The following is a 26,216-nucleotide window of genomic DNA, read 5'->3' on the forward strand; positions in this document are numbered from 1 at the left end:
AAGACCTCTGTGCTTCAGCTAGTTGGAAAGCCAAGGCAATCTATCCCTTGTTGTCTGTCTGTGCTGTAGTCAAAACCCCATCCCGGGATGTTGGGAGAGCAAGTACAGTCTCTCATAACAGACTCGGTTCTTCTTCTCCACTCACTTTTACTCTTAGATGAAGTTTTAAGGATACAAAACCTATTTCTGGGCTAGGTGGACGAATGGGGATACAATTTAACATCACACTTACCCCAGGACACAGGTCCAGCTTCCTCAGCCTTTCTTTGTAAGAGAGATGTTCCAGTCCCTTAATCATCTTTGTAGCCCTCCAATGGAATTGCTCCAGGAGCTCCATGTCTCTCTTGTAGTGAGGAGTCTAGAATTGGACACATCACTCCAGATGTGGCCTCTCCAAGGCTGAGTAGAAAAGCAGGATCACCTCCCTTGACCTGCTGGCAAGAATGTTCTTCCTAATATACCCCACAATACCATTTGCCTTCCTTGCCACAAGGGCAAACTGTTGGCTCATGGACAGCTTGTCATCCACCAGGACCCCCAGGTCCTTCTCTGCAGAGCTGCTTTCTAGCAGGTCAGATCCCAGCCTGTGCTGGTACCTGGGGTAATTCTTCCCCAGGTGCAGGACCCTGTATTTGCCTTTCTTGAATTTCAGAAGGTTCTTCTCTGCCCATCTCTCCAACCTGTTGAGGTTCTTCTGAAGGGCTGCACAGCACTCTGGGGTATCATCCACTCTTCTCAGCTTTGTGTCATCAGTAAACTTGTTGAGGAGGCATCTACCCTTCATCCAAGTAATTGGTGAACAAGTTAAACAGTAATGGGCTCAGTACTAAACCTTGGGGGATACCACTAGAGACAAGCTTCCAACTAGACCCTATGCCACTGATTACAACCCTCTGGAATCTGCTGTTCAGCCAGTTCTCAATCCACATCACTGTCTGTAGTGGGTTGATGCTGGCCGGATGCCAGATGCTCACCAAAGCTGCTCTCTCACTCCCCTCCATAGCTGGACAGGGGAGAGAAAATATAATGAAGGGTTCATGGGTTGAGACAAAGGACCAGGAGAGATCACTCACCAAATACCATCATGGGAAAAACAGACTCAAGTTAGAGATATTAACTGAATTTATTACTAACAAAATCAGAGCAGGATAATGAGAAGTAAAATAAATCTTAAAAACACCTTTCCCTCCCCTCCTTCCCAGCTTTACCTCCAACCCCAACAGCGTAAGGAGGCAGGGATTGGGTGTTCTGTTCAGTTCATCACTGGTGGTTCCTCCCTTTTGCTCACGGACAGGAGTTGTTTTCCTCTTGCATTGTGAGTTCCCTCCCATCTGAGACAGTTCTCCACAAACTTCTCCAAAGTGAGTCCATCTCACAATTGACAGTCCTCCCCAAACTGCTGCAGCATGGGCCACTCTTCCATGGGATGCAGTCCTTCAAGGACAGGCTGCTCCATCAAGGGCTCTTCTCTCCATGGGCCTCCCCCTCAGGATCACAGCATACACTCAGGCATCCACCTGCTCCTGTTTGGGGCTCCTCCATGAGCTGCAGGTGGATCTCTGCATCCCCGTGGATCACCATGGGCTGCAGAGGAATCCCAGCTCTGGTGCCTGGAGCACCTCCTCCCCCTCCTTCTCCATTAACCTTGTAGTCTGTAGAGTTGTTCCTCTCACATATTCTTACCACACTTTTCTCTGTCTGCAATTACAACTGCGCAATAACTTTTTTTCTTTCCTTTTAAATATGATATCACAGAGGCATTCCACCATTTCTAATTGGCCCAGCCTTGACCAGCGGCACACCCATCTTTGCAGCTGTCAGGGATTCGCTATGTCAGACATGGAAGAAGCTTCTAGCAGCTTCTCTTGGAAGTCACCCCTGTAGCTCCCCTTCTACCAAAACCAGGCCATGCAAACCCAATACACTGTCCACTTGATGCCCACATGATTTTTTGCCTTTTCTTTTATATATCTTTTATATATCTTTTATATATCTTTTATATATCTTTTATATATCCTCAGTATTCTTAGCATGCATACTTGTAATTCCTTAAGTCTGATAACTTAGCATAGTCCTAGTATTCTGTTAGGCCAGGAGACCAAACATCCTAGAGGCCTCGCAGTTGGAGGCCAGAAAGCCCTACGCTATCTTGAGAAACCAAGGCTCCCTCTAGAACATATCTTCTAAAGCAAGATTTGGCCCATCCAGAGGGGAATTCCTCGGGATGGGGGGATATCACACTATTCATCCAAGCCTCTCTTTGGGGCATCTTTGTTAGATATGCTAATTTGTAAGGTCTATAAATTGTATAAGTGATCTACCTTGATGAAGTGGTGCACCATAAGGATCCTTATCAAATACCAAGGTAAAAACCCTTTTGTCCCTCATGGTAGTTTTAAAGCACTAGCTAAAAAAAAAACAAAACAAAAAAAAAACACCAGAAAACTTACTTATTTCTTGCTGTGAGATACAGATTAGGAGAAGGGCAAAACAGGTTTAAAACTTAAAAGGAATAAAGAAAGTTTATTAACAAAACTACAAGAATAAGAAACTAGAATAAAACCTCCAGAAACCCTTCCTCCCCACTACTCAACCATTCCCTTGTCTAACTGACAATATAGAGACAAAACCTGGTGGTTAAAACAGTACCAACTATACAATAGTCTTTTCATCAGTCTTTGTAAAGACAGGAGTCTTCTTTTGTCATTCCATGGAAAGTTCTCCATGAGAAAACAGTTTTCTCATGGATTTTCATTCCCCTGATGCCAGCCGCCCGGAAAACTCTGCCATCAGGCCTTCCTCCCATTTCACACCACTCTGAGGTGTGTTCATGGGCCATGAACTCAAGGGGTGTCATTTTAAGGATGAGTTATTCAAAGGCAAAGGTTGTCTTCATCTGTCTCTGTGATCATCTCTGGGAACAGAGGTTTTCTCTTTTTTTTTCCTGGGGTCCAAGTGTCTCCATCAACTCTCACTTCTCTTTCTCTTTTCCAGCATCTCATGGGATCACAACTACTTCATTATCTGCTCAGCTTCATCAATGAATTACCTTTGCTTAGATCTACACTTTGAAATACTTAATTCCCCCCAAAACACTCTTTTATGAATTAAAGGAGTTTTTCAGAACATTATTGTCCATTTCCATGGCCTTAACAAAAGAATATTTCAGCATATTAAAGCATTTCCTCATTCTCTTCCCATCTGAAGCTTGATTCTTTCTTTCACAGACTTTGATGATTTATGTTGTCTCTTTACATGTTAATCACTTTCGCATTCTTTCTCTCTGGAGAAAGGATTAAATCTGAAGGTCTCATCTGGGTAGTGAAAGAGTTAAAATATTTCCCAGGTCTTGAGAATGGTCACGTGAGCGGCTGGGGCTGTTTGCAATGAAAAATTTTTTGGTGGCTGTGCTGGGGGAAAGTGGCCAACATTTCAGCAGCCAGGCTAGCACTCAGAGGCAGCATGCCATGGGCCGATGGCTTCCCCTCCCCTGACTCGGCAGTCTGTGGTGAAACTCAGCAGCAGCAGAAATTTCAACCAAGTCAGGGACCGGCCTGGCCCAGCAGCGCCACTGTACAGGGCTCAGAGGGCTTCCCGAGGGGCTCAGCCCCTCTGGGAAGGGGCTCTTGCCACTTCACAGTCTCCATCCCCCCTCCCAGGAGCTTCTGGAGTCCAGCTCAGCCCCCTCCCCCCAGGCCCTACAAGGCCACGGGGGGAGCAGGGGCTAGCCGGAGTTCTGTTACCTTTCACAGCCAGAAACAGAGACAGAAGTTCCCGGGTTTAGGTTTAAAATGTGGTATTCACAAAAGTGATCTTACTTTTTAGTGGTCCAAAACTGCTGTCAATTCTCAAAAATGGCCAGCTATTGGCCAGGTCTCAGGCAGAGAAAATAACTCCCATCAGTCTCTCTCAAAGGCTTCACTTCCATGTTTTCTACTTTTTTTTTTTTCCTTTTCTTAAATGCCAAACCATCACATCCCTTAACTGTGTCTGGTTCTCAGTTTTTTTAAGAAGAGGAAAAGGCATCACACTTGTTCAACCCACACTTCCTGAGTTTGCCTACGTGGATGTTGTGAGAGGCAGTGTCAGAAGCCTTGCTGAAGTTGAGGTAGACAATATCCACTGCTCTCTCCTCATCCATCCAGGTAGTTGTTTCATTGTAAAAGGCAATCAGGTTGGTCAAGCATGATCTATCTTTGGTAATTCCATGCTGATTACTCCTCATCACTTTGTAATCCATGTGGCTAGAGATGGCCTCCAGAATGAGGTGCTCCATCACCTTTCCAGGGTTTGAGGTGAGGCTGACTGGCTGGTACTTCCCTGGCTCCTCCTTTTGGAAGACTGGGCTGGCATTTCACCAGCTCTCTCAGCACTCATGAATGCATCCCTCTGGGGCCCATGATCTTGTGGATGTCAAGTTTGCCTAGGTGTTCTCTAACCCAATCATCCTTGACCAAGGAAAATTCTTCCTTCCACCATTCCTTTACCCTGGTTTCCTGGGTCAGAGATCACTGAGGGCTGGTCTTGTCAGTGAAGACCAATGGAAAGAAGGCATTCAGTATCTCTGCCTTCTCTGCATCCTCTGTTACCAGGGTCCCACCTCCATTTAGCAATGGCCCCACATTATCCTCTGTTTTCCTTTTGTTGCTGATGTATTTGAAAAAGCCCTCTTGTTGGCCTTGACATTCAGACCTATGGGGCTGGAGTATATTGCACACTCAGTGATAAATAAAATAATGAATTTGTGTGAAAGGCATCAAGACAGAAGTTTTTGAAAAGTCTTGTTTGCCGTCACCCTACTGGAAACTCTGGCATCTTCTATTAGTTCAGCAGAAGGTTAGCTTAATTGAGCTGGGGCTTGTTGGCTTCTCAGGGTGATGCTCACCCAGCAGGGAAAATTGAAGCCTAAACATTAGGACCAATGGGATCAGATGGCAAGCCAGGTGGATACATGAGGAATAAAATACACTTGTCTGCATTACTTTCAACTGATTTAGTAGTGCTTTTAGGAAAACAGTGCCTGCATATCCATTACAGCCAGTGAAACCCAACCTGCTACAGCCAAACGATCTTTGGTTGCTGTGCTGCAGACAAATTATTTTGCAGTGATATGGATGTGTCTGGCAAGGTAGAGCAAATAGTAAATGTTATGCTGGAAGAAGTTGCATGAGGAAACAAAGTGGACTGTTATGAGCTTGGGCAGATATATAGTTCTGACATCCTGCTTTGGAAATGGGAGCTCCCTGATCCTGCAGACTGGTCATTTTTTGAAAGCCTGTTGAAATTGTAGTACTTATCAGTGTGATTGAACGCCTACAGAGTCAGCATCTTTGATGACATAGGCATATATTTTTTAGGATTTTTAAGACTGATGTGGTAGTAGCCCATGCTGCTGGAGTAATGACAGGGCTATCATTAGGGATGTGTTGGAAGTTACATCATCATTTTATAATGTGCAGGCTGAGGAAATGAGGCTGGAAGAGCCAAGTGATGTATCAGCATCCATCGCTGATCTATAGCTGGCCTCTCCATTCTGAGCCCTTATTAACTGCCTTAAAATATAGATCAGAGATTATTGCTCCCTTTAAACTTTAGATCTCTGTGTGTGTGGTGGACTTAAAGGGACTGGGGTGTTGCCAGGGTGTGTTTTCCCGAACTGCTATAACTCTCTTGTTTTTGTTTTTTTTCTTTTTTTCTCTCTTCCAAATTAAATTTTTCAGATAATTTAGTTTCATGTCTCAGCATTATGGAAATATCATGAGTGTAAAGAGTTCCTTTAACTGCAGCTGTAAGGCCAGGATCTGTGTAGAAACAGCCTGGCCCTGTCTTGGTGTGGGTCCTGGGGGCCATGAGAGGCCTCAGCCTAGAATTTCCAGAGCTTTTCCACTTCACAAATCATGGTACCTTGGGAAGATGATGTTTCACATGAGGCTTGGGTGGACAGCACCCACCTCCATCCCCCTGGGACCATACCAGGGAACAGTCACCTCCCACTCATCTCCTCATGCCCAGATGACAGCACACAGCCTAGTGGTCAGGGGGCAGGAGAAGCCCCAAATGGCTGAGGCAAAAGGAAGCTCAGGAACTTTGCAGTGAGTTAAAAAAAATAAAATAAGAACAAGCTATCAAACTCCAGTGCCAGTGCTGCTGGTTTCCTTCTGAACCCTCCCATGCCTCATCCCAAGGACATGGGCAAAGATGGGCTCCATTTTCTGAAAGAGGGCATCATGGCCACTATGTGCTGTGTGGCTCACACACAGGAGGTTGCTAAAAGGAAGAGGAACAACAGGTGCTTCATTGCCTGAGGGCTGTTTATGCTTTTGGCTTTTTTCTCAGGCTGGAGAAACCATGTGTCACTTGCCCACAACATCTGCAGCTTCACTGCAGCTGCATGCTTTCATTTTTTGACTCCACAATTCCTGGAAATCTGTTTTCCCTCAGCATGGCAGGTCCATGTGCACAACAGTATTGAGAGACCGCCAGCTCTTCACCAGTCTTCACAGAAGTAATTGTGAATGCCGCTTATTTCTATCTTTAGCACACCTTTTATAGGGTTCTACAGGGTCTGCAAGCAGAGCAAGCTACTATTGGCTAACACACACAGTTTACATTTTTTCTCTTACACACAGGGATATTGTTTTGCTTTACTCTCTCTTCAGCATGAAGGTTTCAAGGACTTTAGCCCTTAATATCACGACTTATTTCAAAGGCTGGTTTGTGCATACAGGCCTTTACTAATATATAAAATATAGCAACAATTCCCCCTTTCTCTTTTTGCACAAACCAGGCTTTGGATAAGATAACATACAACTTAGACTGTCATCTCAATTAACATTATAAGTAAAGTCCGTCCCCCTTCTAGCACAAGAGACCTCAACCATCCAATGATGCCTCAGCAGGCGAACCAACCTCCGATGGGATCATTATCTTCTTTCAGGGCATGTAACCCATCCTGTAGCTGTTGTAGTTGCTCATGGATGGAAGCTGAATGATCAGTAAGATCCAAGCAGCACATGCCTTCAAACTCCCCACAACCATGTCCTTGTGCTAAGAGCAAAAGGTCAATTGCAACTTGATTTCATAGTACTGCATGATATACACTACTCACATTGACTGAAAGCTCACTTAACATTGTGGATGTTAAGTTTAATTCTTTCCTAGTCCAGCAAGCGAGCCTTTTTAGGGTGGCTAAACTTTAATTCATTCAGGCTTCACCTTGGCTGTTTGATGTTCTTCATTTTGCTATCTACATTCAACAATTGATGTAAGCTTGGGTGGAACAAAGTGAATTTCCCAAGATAACAGGGTCTTCTGTGTGGATTAGCAGGAATCTAATTCCATGCTCTATCTCCACAGATTAGGAATATGGAACTAGGTAATTGTTTTGGTAATTGTCCTGTGAGATTGCACCACGAATAAAGGCTTTACTTACAGTGGTAGTAATGAGATCAGCTATAGGGCTGACTGCAGCCCAGTGCCGCATTACTTTGTTAGAATGGCTTTTGTTGGGGGTTCAAACATTATCTATCCACCTGAGGTATTGGTGGAACTTAACAAATCTAATTCTTCTGAGGGTTCTATGGTAACATTAAGAACTTTGGTAATTTTTGCTTGCCAGCAGGCTTCAAGTTGTCTTAATGTGAAGCCAACAGTGCGACTACACTCTTGCAACATTGCCAATCGATTCAGTTGAGTCTCATTACTAATTAAACCTTTAAATGCTGGAGGATCCCATTCAGGGACTCCTACGAGACAGGTGCGAAAGGATCTCCAGGGGTGGCTAGGCTCAAACACATTGACCTTTGGCCAGTTCAATGTGCCAGAGTGACCCATATGTTCTGTCACTTTTGGATGTTAGTTAGCAGACAGTTGGTCGGGACTATACACAGCACAATTGCTATAAGCATTTTACCATGTAAATGACACCATATTTGCAAACTCACAGCTAGAACTTCAATCGTTAAATGAACTTTCAAAGATGCTTACACTACCTCTTGAAGGGGGGATGCTTATACTTTATACTAACATAACAATTACTACACAAGCTAAACACTTAAACTATTATCTAACTACTTTTAACACAGGTGCTCTGGTATATGTGTAGTCTAAGCGTGAAAGCAATTTGCTAAAAGGGTAAACACACAACTACAGTTTGCTTTATATACAGTTAAATGGAGTCTCTACACTTTTTAGATCTTCTACAGAATTTCTCCAGCACGATTCAGTCCTGGAACATTCACTGCTCTCGTGATGTCAGCTGGCAGTTGATCGGTGACTGAGGGCTTTGATGTTCAAGTTGTTCTTCAGATCCTTCAAAATCTTAAAACAAAGGATACCTGAAAATTGGTAGAGACACAACATCATAATAACAACATAAAATCTCTGTTGGCAACTGTCTATATAGTGTTCAGACACAACTGTGTCCTGACAGGTCCACTTCTGATCCATGTCTGGAGTACCAAGGCTGTGTGATGACATCTCTGTTCACTGGATCTCGTGTGTTCAGAGGCACACAGTCTGGTCAGATGAACAGGTGACCTTTCTGAACCTGCCAACAAAACACAGACACTTCTCTCCTTGAAGTTAATGAATTACACTAATTAAATGCTTGTGGGGCATCCATTTCCCCCGTTTTTCTTTAAAAAAAATAAAAATGAGATGTACTTCTGTTATAAACATCAACAGCAACACAAAACCATATACACAATTAATAAGAACCTATACCAGTTAAAAATCAATTAAAACTTAAACATTATTAATAGGGTATATAGTAAAAAACTGCTATTAACTACTAAAACACTGCACCAGCATCCCATAGTTAGCAAACAAACAGAAACAAAACAATCAGTGAAGGATTGGGTAATCACCTCCGGAAATGATTCTCCAAGCCCACTTCAAAATTGATCCAGCTGTCATATTAATAGGGTCAAATTGCTGAGTCAAAAAGTGACTCAAATACTGATTTGGGACCGAAAATATCTGGATCTGTTGGCAAACATTCTATCCAGGTAAAGTCAAGGCTTGGCCAGGGCCTTAGGCTTTAAACTGGAAAGATGCCTCTTAACTCATTTCTAAAACAAGGTTCTCAATAGTAGCAGTTATGAGATGCTTACAGCATAGCAAACTGTTAAAATGCATTTGTACAAAGCAAATGATCAGGAGCCTTAGGTACCAGACCAATTAAACCATGCAGCAGTTGGTTTAATCTGAAGCCTCTCCCATGGCAGCTGATCCTCAGCAATGGTACATCTTCTTAAAATTCTGGAAACACTGAAAATAAGAAAGCTATGACAAACAAAAACTGCAGAGATTTGCAACAACCAATAGAACTCCCGATGAAGTCAAGGGTGTCACAGTCTGCATTCACTTCTATCCACAAGCAGGTGTTCACCAGTGCTCCATCACAGCTGTCTCAGCTGTGGCCGTCCTCCTCTCTCTAGGAAAACAACTATACTTGGCAGTTTAAACAAGTGTCTCCAATAAAACACAAAACAATTTCAATCAAACAATATCTAAACTCAACAATAATTATATATGACAAAAGGAAATAACAAACTTAACCTTAAAAGAATATCTAAGTTAGAAAACTTAACTTAAAAACATTCAAGCCTAAACATTATAAAACTTGACTATCCTTAATTCTATTGGCACTTAATCTATATTAAATGAAAACATAACTTAATCTTATTCTGTTACTACAAAAAAGCAACTAAAAGTTTGATATATACCTTTTAAACACAATATAACAATAGCATGGATTCACTATAGAAATTATAAAAATGTAACAAATACATCACAATTCTATGTCATCTAGCTTTGAGAATAACTCACAATAACTGCAAATGTTACTAAAAATACTTATTCATAACAGGAATTTGCCTAGTATATGTTTAAATTGGTTAGGATTTTAAAGTGTAGTTTTTCTAGAGAAAAACCACCACAACAACATGGGATTTGGCAGGTTGCCATCCAGCTTTTATAGCACTTTTCAAAAACATTAAGTCCAATTTTTAAACTAAAACCCAAAATCCAAATTGGTATATATGCAGTTATATGTGTTTTATATAACAAATGACTCACATTAAAATTCCCTTATTAAAATTGTGGAAAAAACAAGCAAATAGATAATATATACTTTAACTTAACTTTGTCTTGTACAGTAAAGTTCTCTTAACTAATTATTTTTTAAACCACAAATCTCTTCTGTAGATAACATTAATTGGAGGGTTTTCCTAGAAGCTGTAAATCACACCATATTTTAACCTTGGGTTCTGAGACCAATTATTGCAAGGCAACTTCTGTTAGTATTCACCTTAAACACCCTTTTTTTTTTTTTCTTTTTTTTTTCTTTTTTTTTTTCCTTAACTTTTAAAAAACCACAATAATTTCTATAGTAAAATCCTAAAAACTGCAATTGCATAAACTCATAATTACTTAAAACACAAAATTAACTCTTCAATGGTATATAAAAACATTTTGAAAACCCAGTAAATCATGACCCTGCAACAAACCAGGCACCATCCCAGTGCCCTCCCCGAGAGAGGGAGCGGGGGGGTGGACTGCCCACTCTGCTGCTGCTGCAGCTCTGCTCTTATCTTTCTTCACATTCTCTACATACTCTCGCAGCGAGGAAAAACGGAGAGAAAGGAAAAAAAAGCCTCACAAAGTTAACTTTAACAAATGCAGTTTTTTCTCTCAATCTCTCTTGTTATTCGCCGATAGAGGAAGAAAGGGCACGATTTTGCAAAAGCAGGCGATTTTACACGAAAAGTCTCTCACGGCCAGGTGCTAACAACGGCGATCATTGCAGTTTATCAGCTTCTAATTACAAGGATGAATTTTGAACTAGATACCATATAGTTTGAGATTTTTTGACTAGTTTGTCTCTCTTTGAAGCTGTCTGAGCTACCTGTTTCTGCTCAGCTGTTTCTGTAATTGTTCAGAGTGGCCTTGGAACTTTTCTTGCGCTGCTTCTACCCCCAGGGTGCCTTTGTTCTCTGCGCCCACCTCGCTGCTCCCCCATATCCTCCTGGTTTGGGTGGAAACCAAGCTAAATTTGGCTTCTTTTCTTCCAGGGTGGTAAAGATGGAACTTAAATAAGGTTGTAGTGCTAAAAGTGACTCCAAAAATGAAGCAAATAGTTCTGGATGTATCACATCCTGCCATAACTGAACAGATTCTGTTCGTTGTTTCAGCGTTTGCTGTGGAACTTTTTTTTTCTCATTATTTTCTTCTCCCTAACTCTCCCTCCCTCTCTCCAAGGGCAACATGATAGGAGTGCTTCCCCAGCAGTGGGAGGTAAAGGCATCTGCCGCTGTGACGCACGTAGAATTACGGGGCTCACAGCTTCAGCATATCTCACTTTTCTGTTTTTTAAGGTATTAATTACAATCTGCCAAGTTCGACCGAGAAACACAGTGTCCTTGCTCTTTTCCGTAATTGCCGTTTCCCATATCAGAGCCGATATATCAGTCCGTTCTTGCACCGCAAAAAGCAGTGAGCACTGCAAATGCTCATGACAATTAGCCCATATAATGAGCATATTCAGGTCCTTTTCCCTGGCTGCTCCGCCTCGTTTAACGAGGATGCTGAGAAGCAGTTTTTCTGCTGCTACAAATTCCACATCCATGTTAGCGGCTCGGCGGCAGGGGGGAAGGGTGCGACCCTTCTACCGCGCCCCTGCCTTCGGACTCCCCCAGCGACTCACCCCCGTTGATTCGCAAGCCGCCTATCTGGTACCGATCCAAGGCAGCATCTATCTGCACTCAGATCCGCTCCACCAAGCTCGGTCCAAGGCTCCATCCCACCGTGTGTGGATCCACTGAAGCCCCCCTGCCTGCAGGGTGTCCCGTTCAGAGCGCCAAATATTGAGAGACCGCCAGCTCTTCACCAGTCTTCACAGAAGTAATTGTGAACGCTGTTTATTTCTATCTTTAGCACACCTTTTATAGGGTTCTACAGGGTCTGCAAGCAGAGCAAGCTACTATTGGCTAACACACACAGTTTACATTTTTTCTCTTACACACAGGGATATTGTTTTGCTTTACTCTCTCTTCAGCATGAAGGTTTCAAGGACTTTAGCCCTTAATATCACGACTTATTTCAAAGGCTGGTTTGTGCATACAGGCCTTTACTAATATATAAAATATAGCAACACAACAGCTGAACTATTCACAGGATTTTAGAATCCCTGATTATTCCTCAGATGATGGACCAGAACACCTTCATCATTATTGCGAATAACCAGAAAAGTCACATGCCCATTTTTATATGCTCATGAAGGATATCTCAACATCAATCTGCCAATAACATGTATGCTTAGTGGTCACTAGATAATGCACCATGGGGCTTGGGAGTGTTTAGCCCTTTTCAAATCCCTCTGAAGTTGCTCAGACCTGGGGACATCTAATATCCCAGGTCAAAATAATCTTATGTTGACAGCCTCCTTTCCCTAAAACTTCTATTGCAAACACCCTGAACAGGTATCTAATGTAACACTACTGGTAGAAACTTAATCGTAACAGGGTGTTTGCATAAATACAAGACACTTAGCAGTTGTTTTCTACTCTTTTCTTGGTTACACATATAAGTCTCCCATAATTTATTTTGCCTTCAGAACGGTGTCATTACAGTTTGCTTAGAACTGTTGTCTGCAGTACTAGCTGTACAAAATCAACTGTACAGTTTGATCCAGAGCTTTACAAAAAAAAGCTCCTAAATGTAACAGAAGGAAACAAATTACTAGAAAAGGTCAGTTAACAACAGCAAAAGAAAAAAATTGTTTCCGCTTTAAGGGACTTCTCAAAAAGTTACAGCTGTAGCAAACATAATTTCTTCAGCTGAAGGAGGCCCAACAAGAAAAAAAAGGAAACTGTTTTTTTGCTCTGCAACAGTGTTGTGAATTGAATGAAAGCGTTAGACAAGCCCTGCCCTAGGTTCAGATTTTTGGCAGCAGCTTAAATTCAGGTGACCCACACCTAAACTGCCCTGGCTCACAAGTTCTTAAAAATGGCAAATCTGTTTCTATTATAAAATTAGTTATTTATTGAATAGACAGGAGATTAACAGACAAAATACTTTAAACAGAGTTACTACACAGCTTAAAACAAAGAACTACAAGTAGATTTACATAAAACAGTGTACAACATAAAGGTATCTATATTATAGCTAGCAAAGAAATAGTATAGATTAGGAGTCAATGTAACTTGCCACCAAATTGATGATGGAGTACACATAGAGTCTTTTCACTCAACTTCCACAAGAGTAACCATGAAGTAGCATCTCAGCTTGAGAGGAAAGCCCTACACTTTTCCAGGGAATGTGCAGAAGACTTCTGCTTTGTCAAAGTTTTGTGTAGCTTTTAGAGTTTGTAAAGTGAGGTGTCTTTCAGTCAGAAATTCAAGACTTATCTCCCTTCAATCTGGTCTCAAGGCAAGATGTTTATTGTCAGCTGGGACTACCAGCTACATGGCACCAGAGACAACTCACTACCAGACAGATATCTGGCTTGGGTTATCTCACCAATTAGCAGATTCATGTGAGGAGGAAGATATCCTGAGCTATCGAGCCAGGTGATAGGCAGAACAGATAAGCCCTCCTTTGGCAGGGAATGTCCTTCTACAAACAGTCTTCAGCATAAATCTGCCCTTGCCATAAACCTCTGTGGCTTGAAGAGCTCCTGTCAGAAGATTTGAAATCATACTGAAAATACCTCTCACCAACATTGCAAATAGCAGATTTTTAAAATGGAAAGAGAGTAAAGCAAATCTCGAACCTGAAACGTGTGCCTCACACACTCAATGCTCTGCATATGATTTTTAGCACTAAGTTTGTGGGGAAATTTAGGCAAGTAAATCTTTGCAGATTCCAGCTTCTTAGGGAAGTGGACCTATGGGTTTTCCTCTTGTTTGTTAGCAGCTTCAGAGATAATTTTGCATTCTTCTTGTTTACAAAAATGAGCTTAATTGCTGTTGTTGAACCTCAGGTTCTGTGAAGGATTATTTTTTAGGAAAAAGGAATTCTCACCAGGAGGCTGAGTTGCACCATTCATCCATTGAAAGGGAATATTTGTACTCTCTACAATTACCTGAAAGAAGGTTGTAGACAGGTGAAGATCAGCCTCTTCTCCCAACCAACCAGGGACAGAATGAATGGACATAGCCTCAAGCTGCACCAGGGAAGATTTAGGTTGGACATTAGGAAGAATTTCATCACTGAAAGGGTGATTAGATATTAGAATGGGCTGTGCAGGGAAGTGGTGGTCACCAGCCCTGGAGGTATTTAAGGACAGACTGGATGTGGCACCTAGTGCCATGGTCTAGTTGAGATGATGGTGTTTGGTCATAGGTTAGACTCAATGATCTCAGAGGTCTTTTCCAACCTAATTGATTCTGTGATTTTACTTGTGCTTTAAATTAAAAAACAGTAGAATATATTTCCTTAGCAATTTTGTATTTATAGAAATATTTCCATTTTTTTTGGAGTGGGAAAACCAAACAAAACTTGTTTACAGTGCATGAATATAAATGCAAATTTGGCTCAAATATAAGACTCTATAAAAGTTTCTAACCCTTACAAGAATATTGGTTAAGAAGAGCTGTCATTCACTGTACAAAATAAAGATCTGCAACCAGGGGTTATGAATGGACTGCTAAACTAATTTTTTTTTCTGTTTATTTCTGCTACCTTCCAGGTTTATGACAGACCACAAAAACATTCTGCTTTGCACTATGATCCAGGTCTCCAACAAGACTTCGCCAGTGACACCTTAAAATCAAAGCACCAGCAAAAAAGTAGCAACCAGCACCATCTTGACTGGTCAGCAAGCTCTGATACTGGATCCACTTCTCAAAGTTGCTTTGTTAACACAGAACCCAGTAGAGAAGCAGTCAGTGCCACCAAGGTCTCCACTTTGGAGCCAGGAGTTTCCTTCAGCAAATCCCAGGCAAAAAAGTTGTGCTCCAGTAGCACATGGGGGCAGCTGTCAGCCAGTAGTAAAGAGATTGCCATTTGCAGTGCAGTCCCATCACCCAACAGCATCAGCAGGGCTGCCCAGTTGAGCAATGCCTCCGAGTGCAATGGGCTTTTGCTTCCTGGAGATCAAGAGGGAGGTGTGCAGCTGGAAGCCCCCAATCAGCCCACCAGGAGTACAAAGAAGTCCTGCAAAAACAACTTGCTAAGTCAAGCCATCCAAACCACAGACATCAAATGTGTAAAGAGTGCTCAGAAAGCATTTGACAGCATGGAAGGAAAAAAGGAGTCTTATTCAATGGACAGTGTGTTGGATACATTACCCTCAAATCAGAATCCCATTTCTGCTAGCAGTTGTGAAAGTGACACCAGTTGCATACGAATTACTATCCCAATAAAGTCTCCAACAACAGATACATCTGGCCACAAAAGGAAAAAAAGGCACTCCACAAAATCTTTCATAGAGAAAACTATCCAGGAGAAAAGTCTGCCTTCTGGACTTGCTATGAGCAGTGAAGTGGCAAACAGGACTAGCTCTCAGCCAGAGGGGAGTAAAAAAGATCTTCGAGCCACAAAGACAGGAAAAGTGATTGAAGAAGAGTCCCCCTTAGTAGCTGTTGATAATGTGTTCACTGACAAAGCCTCCCCCAACCATGCCACCAGACTCAGAAAATCAATATCTGTGACATCCACTCTCATACCCACTGATCTTTCCACAGCCAGCAAATTAGCTGAAGTCCAACACCCCAAACATGCAGCTAAGTGGCAATGGACCTGTAGCCAACCTAAATCTATCCTTCAGGAGACCTCCATGACAACATCTGAGAAGCTGATGGTGGAGCCTCCTTCAGCCTATCCCATCACACCATCCAGCCCTCTTTATACCAATACAGACAGTCTTACTGTGATCACACCTGTCAAGAAAAAAAGAGGACGACCAAAGAAACAGCCTTTGCTCACTGTTGAAACCATTCATGAGGGAACCTCTACCAGCCCAGTGAGTCCAATCAATCACGAATTTCCAGGAACAAAGAAAAGGAAGAGGAGAAGGAATCTGCCCAAGTTGGCCCAGATAGTTCCAGGAGAGGACAAGTCCATCAGTGAACTCAAGTTTCACAAAAGTGTCACAAAGCTTGGGGTCTTAGATAAGAAGACCATTAAGACCATTAATAAAATGAAAACCCTCCAGAGGAAAAACATTCTCAATCAGATCTTGTCCTCCTGCTCCAGCAGCATATCTCTGAAAGCAAAAGTCCAGACCCTGTTTAGTGCTGGGCCAACCACCATTGATGCTAGACTAAGGAAGCAGATCAATGTCAGCAAGAGAGGGACTATCTACATTGGTAAAAAAAGGGGCAGAAAGCCAAGGGCAGAGCTGCAGCCTCATCCAGAGAAACCTAGGACAGCCATCAAGCACTCAAGGCCTGTTTCCAGCCAGCCAGAAACCCCAGCAGTGCCTTCCAACCTGCAGTCACTTGTGGCATCATCACCAGCAGCTATTCATCCACTTTCAACACAGTTAGTGGGGATTAACGACAACCTCAGCCCTGCAAGCACTGAAACTAATTTTTCAGAGTTAAAAACTATGCCAAATCTTCAACTTATCAGTGCTCTTCCTACAAAAATCCAGAAAGGAATGCACAGTAAAACTTGGAAGCTGTCTCCACCCCAGCCAATGGCTAATTCACCTTCTCACCTCTGTGAAATAGGTTCTCTGAAAGAAGTCACGCTGTCACCGGTGAGCGAGTCTCATAGTGAGGAAACCATACCAAGTGACAGTGGGATAGGTACAGACAACAACAGTACCTCTGACCAAGGAGAGAAAAGCTCAGAATCCTGCCAGAGATACTCCTTTGATTTCTGCACCCTGGACAATCCAGAGGCTATCCCATCTGACACCAGCATAAAGAACAAGCATGATCACTGGCAGAAACATCTCATTGTGGATAGCTTTCTCTTTGATGATGGTATTAAAAAGCCAAAGCACAAGAGGAAAAGGAAAAGCCTGCAGAACAGAGATGACCTCCAGTTTCTGGCAGACCTTGAAGAACTCATCAATAAGTTTCAAGTGTTCAGGATTTCCCATAAAAGTTATACATTTTATCATGAAAATCCACATCCCAGCATCTTTAGGATTAATTTTGATCACTACTACCCTGTGCCATATATCCAATATGACCCATTGTTCTATCTTCGCAGGACCTCTGATATAAAGTCTAAGAAGAAGAGTGGTAGACCTACCAAAACCAATGACACCATGACAAAGGTGCCTTTTTTACAAGGGTTTGGTTACCCTATTCCCAGTGGGAGTTACTATGCACCCTATGGAATGCCTTACACATCAATGCCTATGATGAATCTTGGTTACTATGGTCAGTATCCAGCTCCTTTGTACCTGTCTCACACACTTGGAGTGGCTTCCCCATTTATGAGACCTACTGTGTCCCCACCCCAATTCCATGCAAGCTCTCATATGAAGATGTCCACCACTGCCAAACATAAAGCAAAACATGGAGTGCACGTACAGGCCCCTATGGGAATGGGCCTTGGAGACATGCAGTCCTCTTTGGCTCCCCCAAAGGTTGGAGGAACAAGCCTTTCAAGTGGCCAACTTCACAAAAGAAAACACAAACATAAGCACAAGGACAAGGATGAGCAAATATTGGGGACACATGAAGAGCTGAGTGGTCTCTTTGCTAGCAAGTCCACTGGCTTCTCCAGCCATGCAGTTAATGAAAGGCTAAGCAACTCAGATAAAGACTTCTCCTTGCTCAACGAGAAAAGAAAACACAAAGAGAAGCAGAAGCACCAGCATTGTGAAACCAGACACAAAAGCTCAAAGACTAACTTTGAAGCAGATTCATTGTCTATATTATCACTTTCTGATGCCCAGCAGTGGACACAGAGTAAAGACAATAGTGACTTAAGCAATGATCCTGTTGACTCTTGCACAAGGAGATACTCTCGTAATACTGAGAGTAATGGAAGGTCAGAGTCCCTGGACATGTTTGGTGAAATGAATTCTTCAAGTGAGAAGCAGAACAATGATGCAAGTGGGAATAAAAGAAGAAGCTTTGAAGGGTTTGGAACTTACAGGGGAAAGGACATACAGCCCTTCAGGACAAATAGGAAGAACAGAAGTACTTATCATTCTTCAGCTTCTTCAGGTAAACTCTATTCTATTTTACATTACTGCATTTAAATTTTAATGCCAAACAAAGAGGGACTTGCCATTTACACCAAATATATTTATGAGTCAATAACTTCTCTGGCTTTTTCTAATTGATTGCCAGTCTGCATCCAGACTCTGGGGAGATCAACAAGAAAGTTGTGCATGCCTTAAGCCCAAACCTTGAAAAGTCTTAGTTGTTGCACAATATTTTTTGGATTATTTGTCCTGTCTTCACCTATTTCTCATAGCTTGTTGAGCTTCCTCAAAAAATCTCACCATTAGATTCTGAAACAGCATCAATTATAATACCTGTTGGCCGGGTAGGTATCCCTCTTATTGGTGTCTACTCTCGTGGGGTGGTAGTTGTTGCCCAGCCTTTGGGAGAAGAGCCACAGTACAGAGTGAAGAATCTCTTCTCTGGTTCACAAAGCATACAAAAGCCATGTGTTGATGAGAAGGACCAGATGCATGGGAAGTTGTGGAGCTGGGTGTGTGTCCCATGACTGCTGTGGTGTACTGCTGATCCAGAGGGATCCATCATGATGCTGGCTGTGCTGAATATATGGAGATCCTGGGTACAATACCAGTGTGAATCTGTCACTTCCAGTTGGTAGGTGTCATGTAAAGTAATTATCCTGAGCACTGAGTGTCTATGGGAAGGGACTGGTGTAACAAAAGCAATAAACCCTCACCAACTGACACTGAAGAGTTTTAGGTGTCATGACTTGGATATATAAGCTGGGTAGATGAAGAAGGAAGAAACTCCTTTCAGATGCTAGGGACATCTGTTCATCTCCTGCAGAGCAGCAAAAAAGGAATCTGAATCTTGTCTGAGAGACTGAATTGTACTTTACAAAAGGGAGCTGCTTTTGTGATGACAGAGGCAGGTGTTTTGATGCAATATAAATTAATTTAGCTTGGAAGCAAGCCCAGAGCTCCTGCACCATCAGGTATTTATCACAAAGCAGATTTCACACTAGGTTATGGAAAAGGGTAAGCTTTACTGAACCAACCAGTGGTGGATGACATTGTGATGTGCTAAAAAAAGAGCTTGAAAAAAAACCATAATCCATTGCCTCCAAAATGAAAAGTGAATCAGATGAGAATTTGCCTAACCCACCAAAGTAAGGCTCCAAAGTTTGTTTTTTTACTTGTAACTGAATTCCAAAGACTGCTCAGACTTAAGCCACCTAGACATTTTCATTTCCTTCACCAAGACCAGTATCTGGACTATAACAATGAAAACAGTCTAAAATGAGATCTCTCCCAAATTTGCCCTGCTATATTTTCTATATTTTCCCTGCTTCTTTATTAACACCGTCTGCCCTGCAGTAGCCAGGGAGGCAGGGAAGATATTATAGCATGGAACAAAGGTACTAAACCGAGGCTCTCTCCCTTCCTGAGATGGTATTGCAGCTTTATTCCAGGGATCATGTGGGGGAAAGAGAAAGAAAATTGATAAAGCGCTCCTTTTTGAAGGCAGGGGGAAGGGGAAGGGTTAGATTCACACAGCCAATAAGGAAAACTGGGAAGGAAGAGATAAGGGGAAGAAGCTAACATTCTACATATCTGAGGTATTGAGATGCTGCCAGCTATTCACAACCCTTCACAGAAGTAAACGTGAACGCCATTTATTTCTATCTTTAGCACACTTATATAGGGTTTTACAGGGTCCGTGGGCTAAGCAAGTTACCATTGGCTAATACACATAGGTTTACATTTTTTCTCCTATACACAAGGATATTGTTTTGCTTTACTCTCTCTTCTGCAGGAAGGTTTCAAGGACTTTAGCCTTTAATATCACAACTTATTTCAAAGACTGGTTTGTGCAGACAGGCCTTTACTAATATATAAAATATAGCAAAAATGAGGTACATCTTGGGTTATACCATTTTTCTAAATGCATTACAACACCTCACCCTTTCTTATTATTTAAACATTTTTGAAGGGTTATAAGCTTATTTTGATTCAGAACACGAGTTTGTCCACCACTCATGATTGGCGGGCCAGTCCAGTTGCTTCCAGTCCTCTAGTTCTATGTGGTTGATCTCTGAGGTAGTAGAGACTAAATTACTGAGAGCTTTTAAAACTAAACAATGAACAATCCCGAATGCTAGCATGATTAGAAACAGAACAACAAAAAACAACAGGATTGTTTTGACTATCAAAGTCCACCATCCTGTGAATCCCCAGCCTTTGAACAGCTCACTAAACCAGTCCTCGGCCTCTTGCTTCACTTGTCCAATCAAGTTTTTCATCTCTTGGAAAGTTACTTGGATGTTGGGAGCTTTCAAGGACAGGTTTAGGCAGAAAAGTCCTTCAAATACCTGGCATTTGTGTCCATGCAGCAGCAGAAGAAAATCTATGGCTGCTCGATTTTGGAGTGTGGCCTGTCTGGTAATTTCTTCGTCTTCGAGGAGGGAGCTGAGGGCGGCTGATGTTAAGTTGGCCTGTTTAACCACCCAGCACTCAAGCTGTCCTAATTCATCTAGTGCCTTGGCAGCTGCAACCCATGGAAGAAATATGGATGTAGCAACCCTTTTTGATTTTGCCCAATGAAACATGTCTGAATCGCAATTTGAGTCTAAAATATCAGTGCCTCTTTTGTGGATTTCACAGGTCGAATTATCTTTCTGAATCCATTTAATAATTTGGGTTTGGTTGGGTGAAACAGGGACAGCCGCTCGAAAGTACAAGGCCGTCCATGAAGGCAAGATGGGAGTCCTGCCCATGCTCTATCTCCGCAAATCAGAAATATACCTTTAGGGAGGCTTCTTGGATGTGAGCGGAGAGGATCGTCTGCTGGGACCTGACTTAGTGTACCACACCATTGTTTTGCTTTGAATTCTTTCTGATACTAGATTATGTGGTGATATAGTTTTGGATCTGACAGTGAGTTGTAAATGAAATGAACACAAAAGGGTGCAGGGGAGGAGCACAATAACTCCAATTCTTGGGGCTTTTTATTTGCCTTGGGCAGAATTGGTAACCACTTTTCTACAGGGTTCTTCACTGCCACAGCCCGCCGCTTACGGTTTTCATATGGCTGGGCGCTGTGTGTTTTGGGAATTGTAATAAACTTGGGGGCACTAAAGCTGGCTGGAAAGTCTCCAGCCTGCAGTGGGATTCCTACCAGACAGGTGGATATAAGGTCTTTTGCTGCTGCAGTGGACAAGCAGATGCTCTCTTGCTGGAGTGTGTGTACCAGGGTCACCCAGATGTTCTGTCATGGCTGAGGGACGATCCAGGCAGCTGCCAGGCTGCTCAGCACGAGCAGGATGACAGCTGAGGTAAAGCTCATCATGGGTTTGAGTGTGAGGTAGGTTTTTTCTGAAAGAAAAGAGACAAACATTTTTTAAAGCATATTCACAGTCAATGTAAGCAGGTCAGAGAGTAACCAGAGGTTAGGAAGGTTTCATCTTGCTTTTTCCGGTGGCGTCTTCATTTGGAAGCAACTGCCACTTGTCTCTCCTCCTTTTCTGCTGGGGCTGGGTTTTTGAAAAAAAAAAAGGCTTTACCCATTTTTGAGGTATCCATTGGGGCTCTGTAGGGGTGGACACACACGTGTAGCCACGCCCCCAGGTGACAAGTTCATAGGGGCCCTTGGTTTGCCAAGTTTCAGGGTCCCTGATCAAGACCGGTGGACGCTGTGACAACTTAAATTGATCACCACTGTTAAAATGCCCAGTCACTGGAGGATTCATGTTTTCAAATGAACACTTCAGGAAATTGATGGTAAATATGGCTTTACAGAGCTTCTGTTGTGGAGACGCCCACACTGTCCCTCTACCCTGCCTGGCTGGGACTTGTTTGAGTGTCTGGTGGGTACGCTCAATCACGGCTTGACCTGTGGGGGAGTGGGGGATGCTGGTTTTGTGGTCCACTCCCCACTGCTGGACAAATTCCAGGAACTCCTTGGATTTATGTGCTGGTCCATTATCTGTTTTAATTTCCCTAGGGATCCCCAGCACTGAAAAGGCTTGTACTAAGTGTTGTTTGGCATGTACAGATTTTTCTCCAGCTTGAGCCAAAGCATACGCTGCTCCTGAGTATGTATCAATACTCACGTGTACATACTTAAGGCGATCAAAACAGGGAATGTGTGTGATATCTGTCTGCCACACTTCACTGTCGCTCCATTGGGAATGGTGAGAAGAACGACACAGACTCTATTGTGCGTTGAATAGGAGACCCTGAGGTTTATTACCTCAGATCTTTTTTTATAGACTGATACGCTAAAGTACAGAAAGGTAAAATTCTTATTGGTTAGTAAACTAACACATTACCATCATTGGTCAGTGGGGTACACCACCCCTCAACTTTGTCTTGAAAGAAAATGAGAAACTGAAAAATAGCACCTGCAAGTCTGTCTTCTATCTCTGAGGATTATTTTAATTCCTCCTTATGATTTCCCAGGCCACTTTCTCAGGTGAGACTGAGAAAGTTATGCGGCCTGCTTTTCCACAGGCACTGTGCTCCCTGCTTTTGCTCATACTTAGCATCCATAACTTCGAAGCTTCCAAGGCCTTGGGGATTAACCCTGACACCTAGCAATGGCACCACCTGGAGCTGGCAACTGGGACAGGCCACAATGGCTATAGCCTGACCCCGTGTCAGCTGGAACTGACAGATCAGTCCTGGAACATTTTGAGGGTATTGCTAGTGGCTCAGCTTAGCCTGTTGGCATACTTCTGGAAGATGCACCTTTTCGGCTGGGGCGGCAAGGGAGTCAGCTTTACAGTTCCCCTCAGTGATTTCACCCGATAAATCAGTATGGGACCTTACATGCATCACATAAAAAGGATGTTCTCAAGTTGAAACCAAATAAATCATTTTTGAGAGCAACCTAAAGAGATGTTCATTCTCAATGTCCTTGAGAACTGCCTGCTCTGCTCTGGACACCACCCCCGCTACGTAGGCTGAATCAGTAACCAAATTAATCGGTTCTGAAAATTTCTCAAAGGCTCTCATGGCCGCAGCCAGTTCAGCTATCTGGGGTGACCCCTTAACAAACTCAACATCAGCTTCCCAATGCTGAGTCTGAGGATTTCTCCAAGTCATCACTAACTTATGGGAGATCCCAGATGCATCAGTGAACACCGTAAGAGCTTTGAGTGGCCTACGGCTCCTTTTCTCACAAGGAATAAGGTGGAATTCCTCATGAAACAATTTGTGTGATGGTGCGTGTAATGATTGTGTAAGTAGAGACCCTTTTGTTCGCCTAAACATACAAGATACGATCAAGATACGATGCTTTGCAAAGCATTGCTTTGTGGAATCAGGATGAGGTTGAAGGTTGTTTCTGATGGTTGCATAAATTATTAGTGCCCTTGCGAGCTTTCTTGAATTCCAGAGATAAGCCTTAAAAAGAAAAACAGTGAGAAAAGGTCAAAGGGAGGACTGAGGAAGACTCTGGATCTTCATATCGCGACCACCAGGAGGCAGGGAAAGACCCCCGAACAGCCGGAGAGACATGCGCAGAGACACTCGAGAAAGGACACGTAACCCGGAAGCTGGATAGCTTAAAAGGCGGAATCCCGAAATTAGCGGCGCGACAGTTTCGCAGAGAGGGAATTCCCCTGCTCCCCTGTCGCCCAGCGCTGATCTTTTGCTTCTTGCTTGCTTGCTGTAATTAATAAAACTTTTCTTTGATTGAACCATATCATTCTCTTGAGTGCATTCATAACAGTGCGTGGTCTGATATTTGCCCACAGGAGCTGTCCAGAGCTAACTGGAGGTTAGCATTACTCTGCAGCAGGTGTTCAAGCATCTCTTTGGTCACTTTCTCAGGGGAGTGTTTTTCTTCTCCAGAAAGTCTGACCGGAAGGTGAATACACATAAAGTCACCACCTGCCAGGTCTCACGGCCTCACCCTGGCCTTTTGGATCAGCTGAGCCATCAGCTCTTGTGGCTTGGTGATGGTTTTGGGTTGTTGATGGGAGAGGAAGACCCACTCTATAATTAATAGTGCATCTCTCTGCCCCTCGACCCATTGGAATATTAACCCATGTAGATGTGGTAATTTTGCCAGGACAATAAATTTGAAAGGCAGCTCAGGTTTGAAGCGATGTGCCTGTCTTTCTGTCAAGGCTTTATGTGCTTTTTCAATAGCGGTTTTTGCTTCTGGAGTCAGTTCCCTGGGAGAAAGCAACTCTCTCTCCCCTTGCAATAAATTGAGCAGGGGGCTCAGGTCTTCATTAGTGAGACCTAGCCAGGGTCTGACCCAGTTCAAGGACCCACACAGGTAATGGATATCTGCTAGGGTTTTAGGATTACTAATGATTTCAAATTTCTGCAGGACAACTGTCTGCACTGTGATCTCCAGGCCCAGGTATTTCCAAGGCGGCATCTTTTGAACTTTGTCTTCCTGCATTTGGAATCCAGCAGAGGTTAAAACTTTAACCACTAGGTCAATTGTGTCTTGCAGTATGTTGTCATTGGTACAGCATACTAGCACATCATCCATGTCGTGCAGGATGATGGCATCTTTTTTTTCAGCATGAACAGAGGATTTTAGGTGTGTGTGTGCTGTGTCTCCAATAACAAAATACCTACTATCCAGTCCTACCAGGTCTTGTGAATTGTCCTGCAGATCCACTCCAATGACTGTCCAATGGTCAGATCTGGAATGAAAAGCTTCAGAAGTTACAAGTCTGGATCGCTTTTGCAGCTGCCAGATCTTCTTAGGCATGCATTCCCCACAATTATGTTTCTGCAGTCCCCCACCCTGCTCCCACTGTTCCCTTTTTTTATTAAAATAGTCTTTTTTCTGTTTCAGGTCCATTACTTTTGTGTCTTGGCACTTGACGGAAAAGCGCTTTTTTCCTAGTTTTTTTGTTAATTGGCTACAGCTTCTTTCTGATGTTTCCTTTGTTGCTGGTTTTGAGGACAATTCTTTGTGAAATGTCCTGGCTGCTTGCACTGGAAGCAGATGATGTGCTGCAGCTGTTCTGGTGACATCTGTGGCCTGTTCATTCCTGGTGTTGCAGCTGCCACAGTCTTTGGGTTTATCAGTCCTGGCTTCCTGTCGTGTGCACTATACAGATCTGTTTTCTTGTCACATGTTTCGATCATGTCTGCTATAGTGGGTGGAGGGTTGATAGGCAGATTTAATCAGTTCTTCCTGTGCCACTGGTCCTTCCACCTGCTTTTGTATTTGTCCTCTAAGCCAGTTGACAAACTGCAAAAAACTTTCTGATGGAAACTGTTTAATATTGACATAACTGACTTGGATTTCAAGTGTTGGTAATTTGTTATAAGCTTTTTCTGCTATATCACGGATCTTATCTAAAATAGGTTTTGTTAGAACCTGCACTTGGTTTTCAGGTTTGGTCCACCTCCCCATCCCACATAAATGCTCTAAAGTAATTCCATTATTTTCTGCATCTTTTGTAACCTGAATGCTTTGCTTGAGCTCTTCTAGGAGGTCCTTTAAGGACTTTTTCCATGAGCTTTCCCAAAAAATCAAACTCGATGGAGGTTAGGAGGCACCTGAAGAAGTCTTTGAGGTCAGCAGGAACGAACTCCTGAGATTTTAAGGTAGCTTTAATCATTCTTTTTAATATTTCACTATCTTTGCCAAATTCATGTTGGATTTTATAAATCTCTCGGATATCATGGTAAGAAAAAGGTTAATATTGTCTATTAGTTCTTTTTTTACCAGTAAATATCACAGTTGCAGCTGTAAGCATATCCTTATCTTCCCCAGAGCCTGTATCTCTGGGGTTTTCCCACCCACCCCCACCCCCACCAGGCCCATGGGGCCTTGACTCACCACCGGCTCGGTAGCAGGACCCATCTTCTCCCCCCCGGGGGGCAGGGCTGGGACACTCCTCCCCCTGCCCCCCCACGGGAGCAGGGGGTAGGGCTATCCCTCCCACCCCCTCCACCCTCCCCGTGGGGACAGGGGGCAGGGGCATGGGGAGCAGTGTTACAACACTTGGAGGCGAGGTTGCAAGGTGGTGCCATGTAGGGCGAGGGTATGGTAGAGGGAGGGGGGATGTGTGAGGGAGGGGAGGGGTTATGGGAGGAGTAGGGGTCATGGGTGGAGACAGGTGGGTGGAAGGGGAACAGA

The 26,216-nt window shown here is 43.1% G+C and overlaps 1 protein-coding gene across 1 annotated transcript in view; it reads left to right on the forward strand.

Annotated features, from left to right (window-relative positions):
* LOC131591629 (SET-binding protein-like) overlaps positions 1 to 26,216 on the forward strand; it is a 510,094-nt gene that overhangs the window by 431,497 nt on the left and 52,381 nt on the right. The window contains exon 8 of the mRNA XM_058862520.1: positions 14,693 to 18,137. Within this exon, the coding sequence (XP_058718503.1) occupies positions 14,693 to 18,137 (3,445 nt within the window). The remainder of the gene's footprint in view (positions 1 to 14,692; positions 18,138 to 26,216) is intronic.

This window comes from Poecile atricapillus, chromosome W (assembly GCF_030490865.1).
Source record: "Poecile atricapillus isolate bPoeAtr1 chromosome W, bPoeAtr1.hap1, whole genome shotgun sequence".
In the NCBI taxonomy this organism is placed as follows: domain Eukaryota; kingdom Metazoa; phylum Chordata; class Aves; order Passeriformes; family Paridae; genus Poecile; species Poecile atricapillus.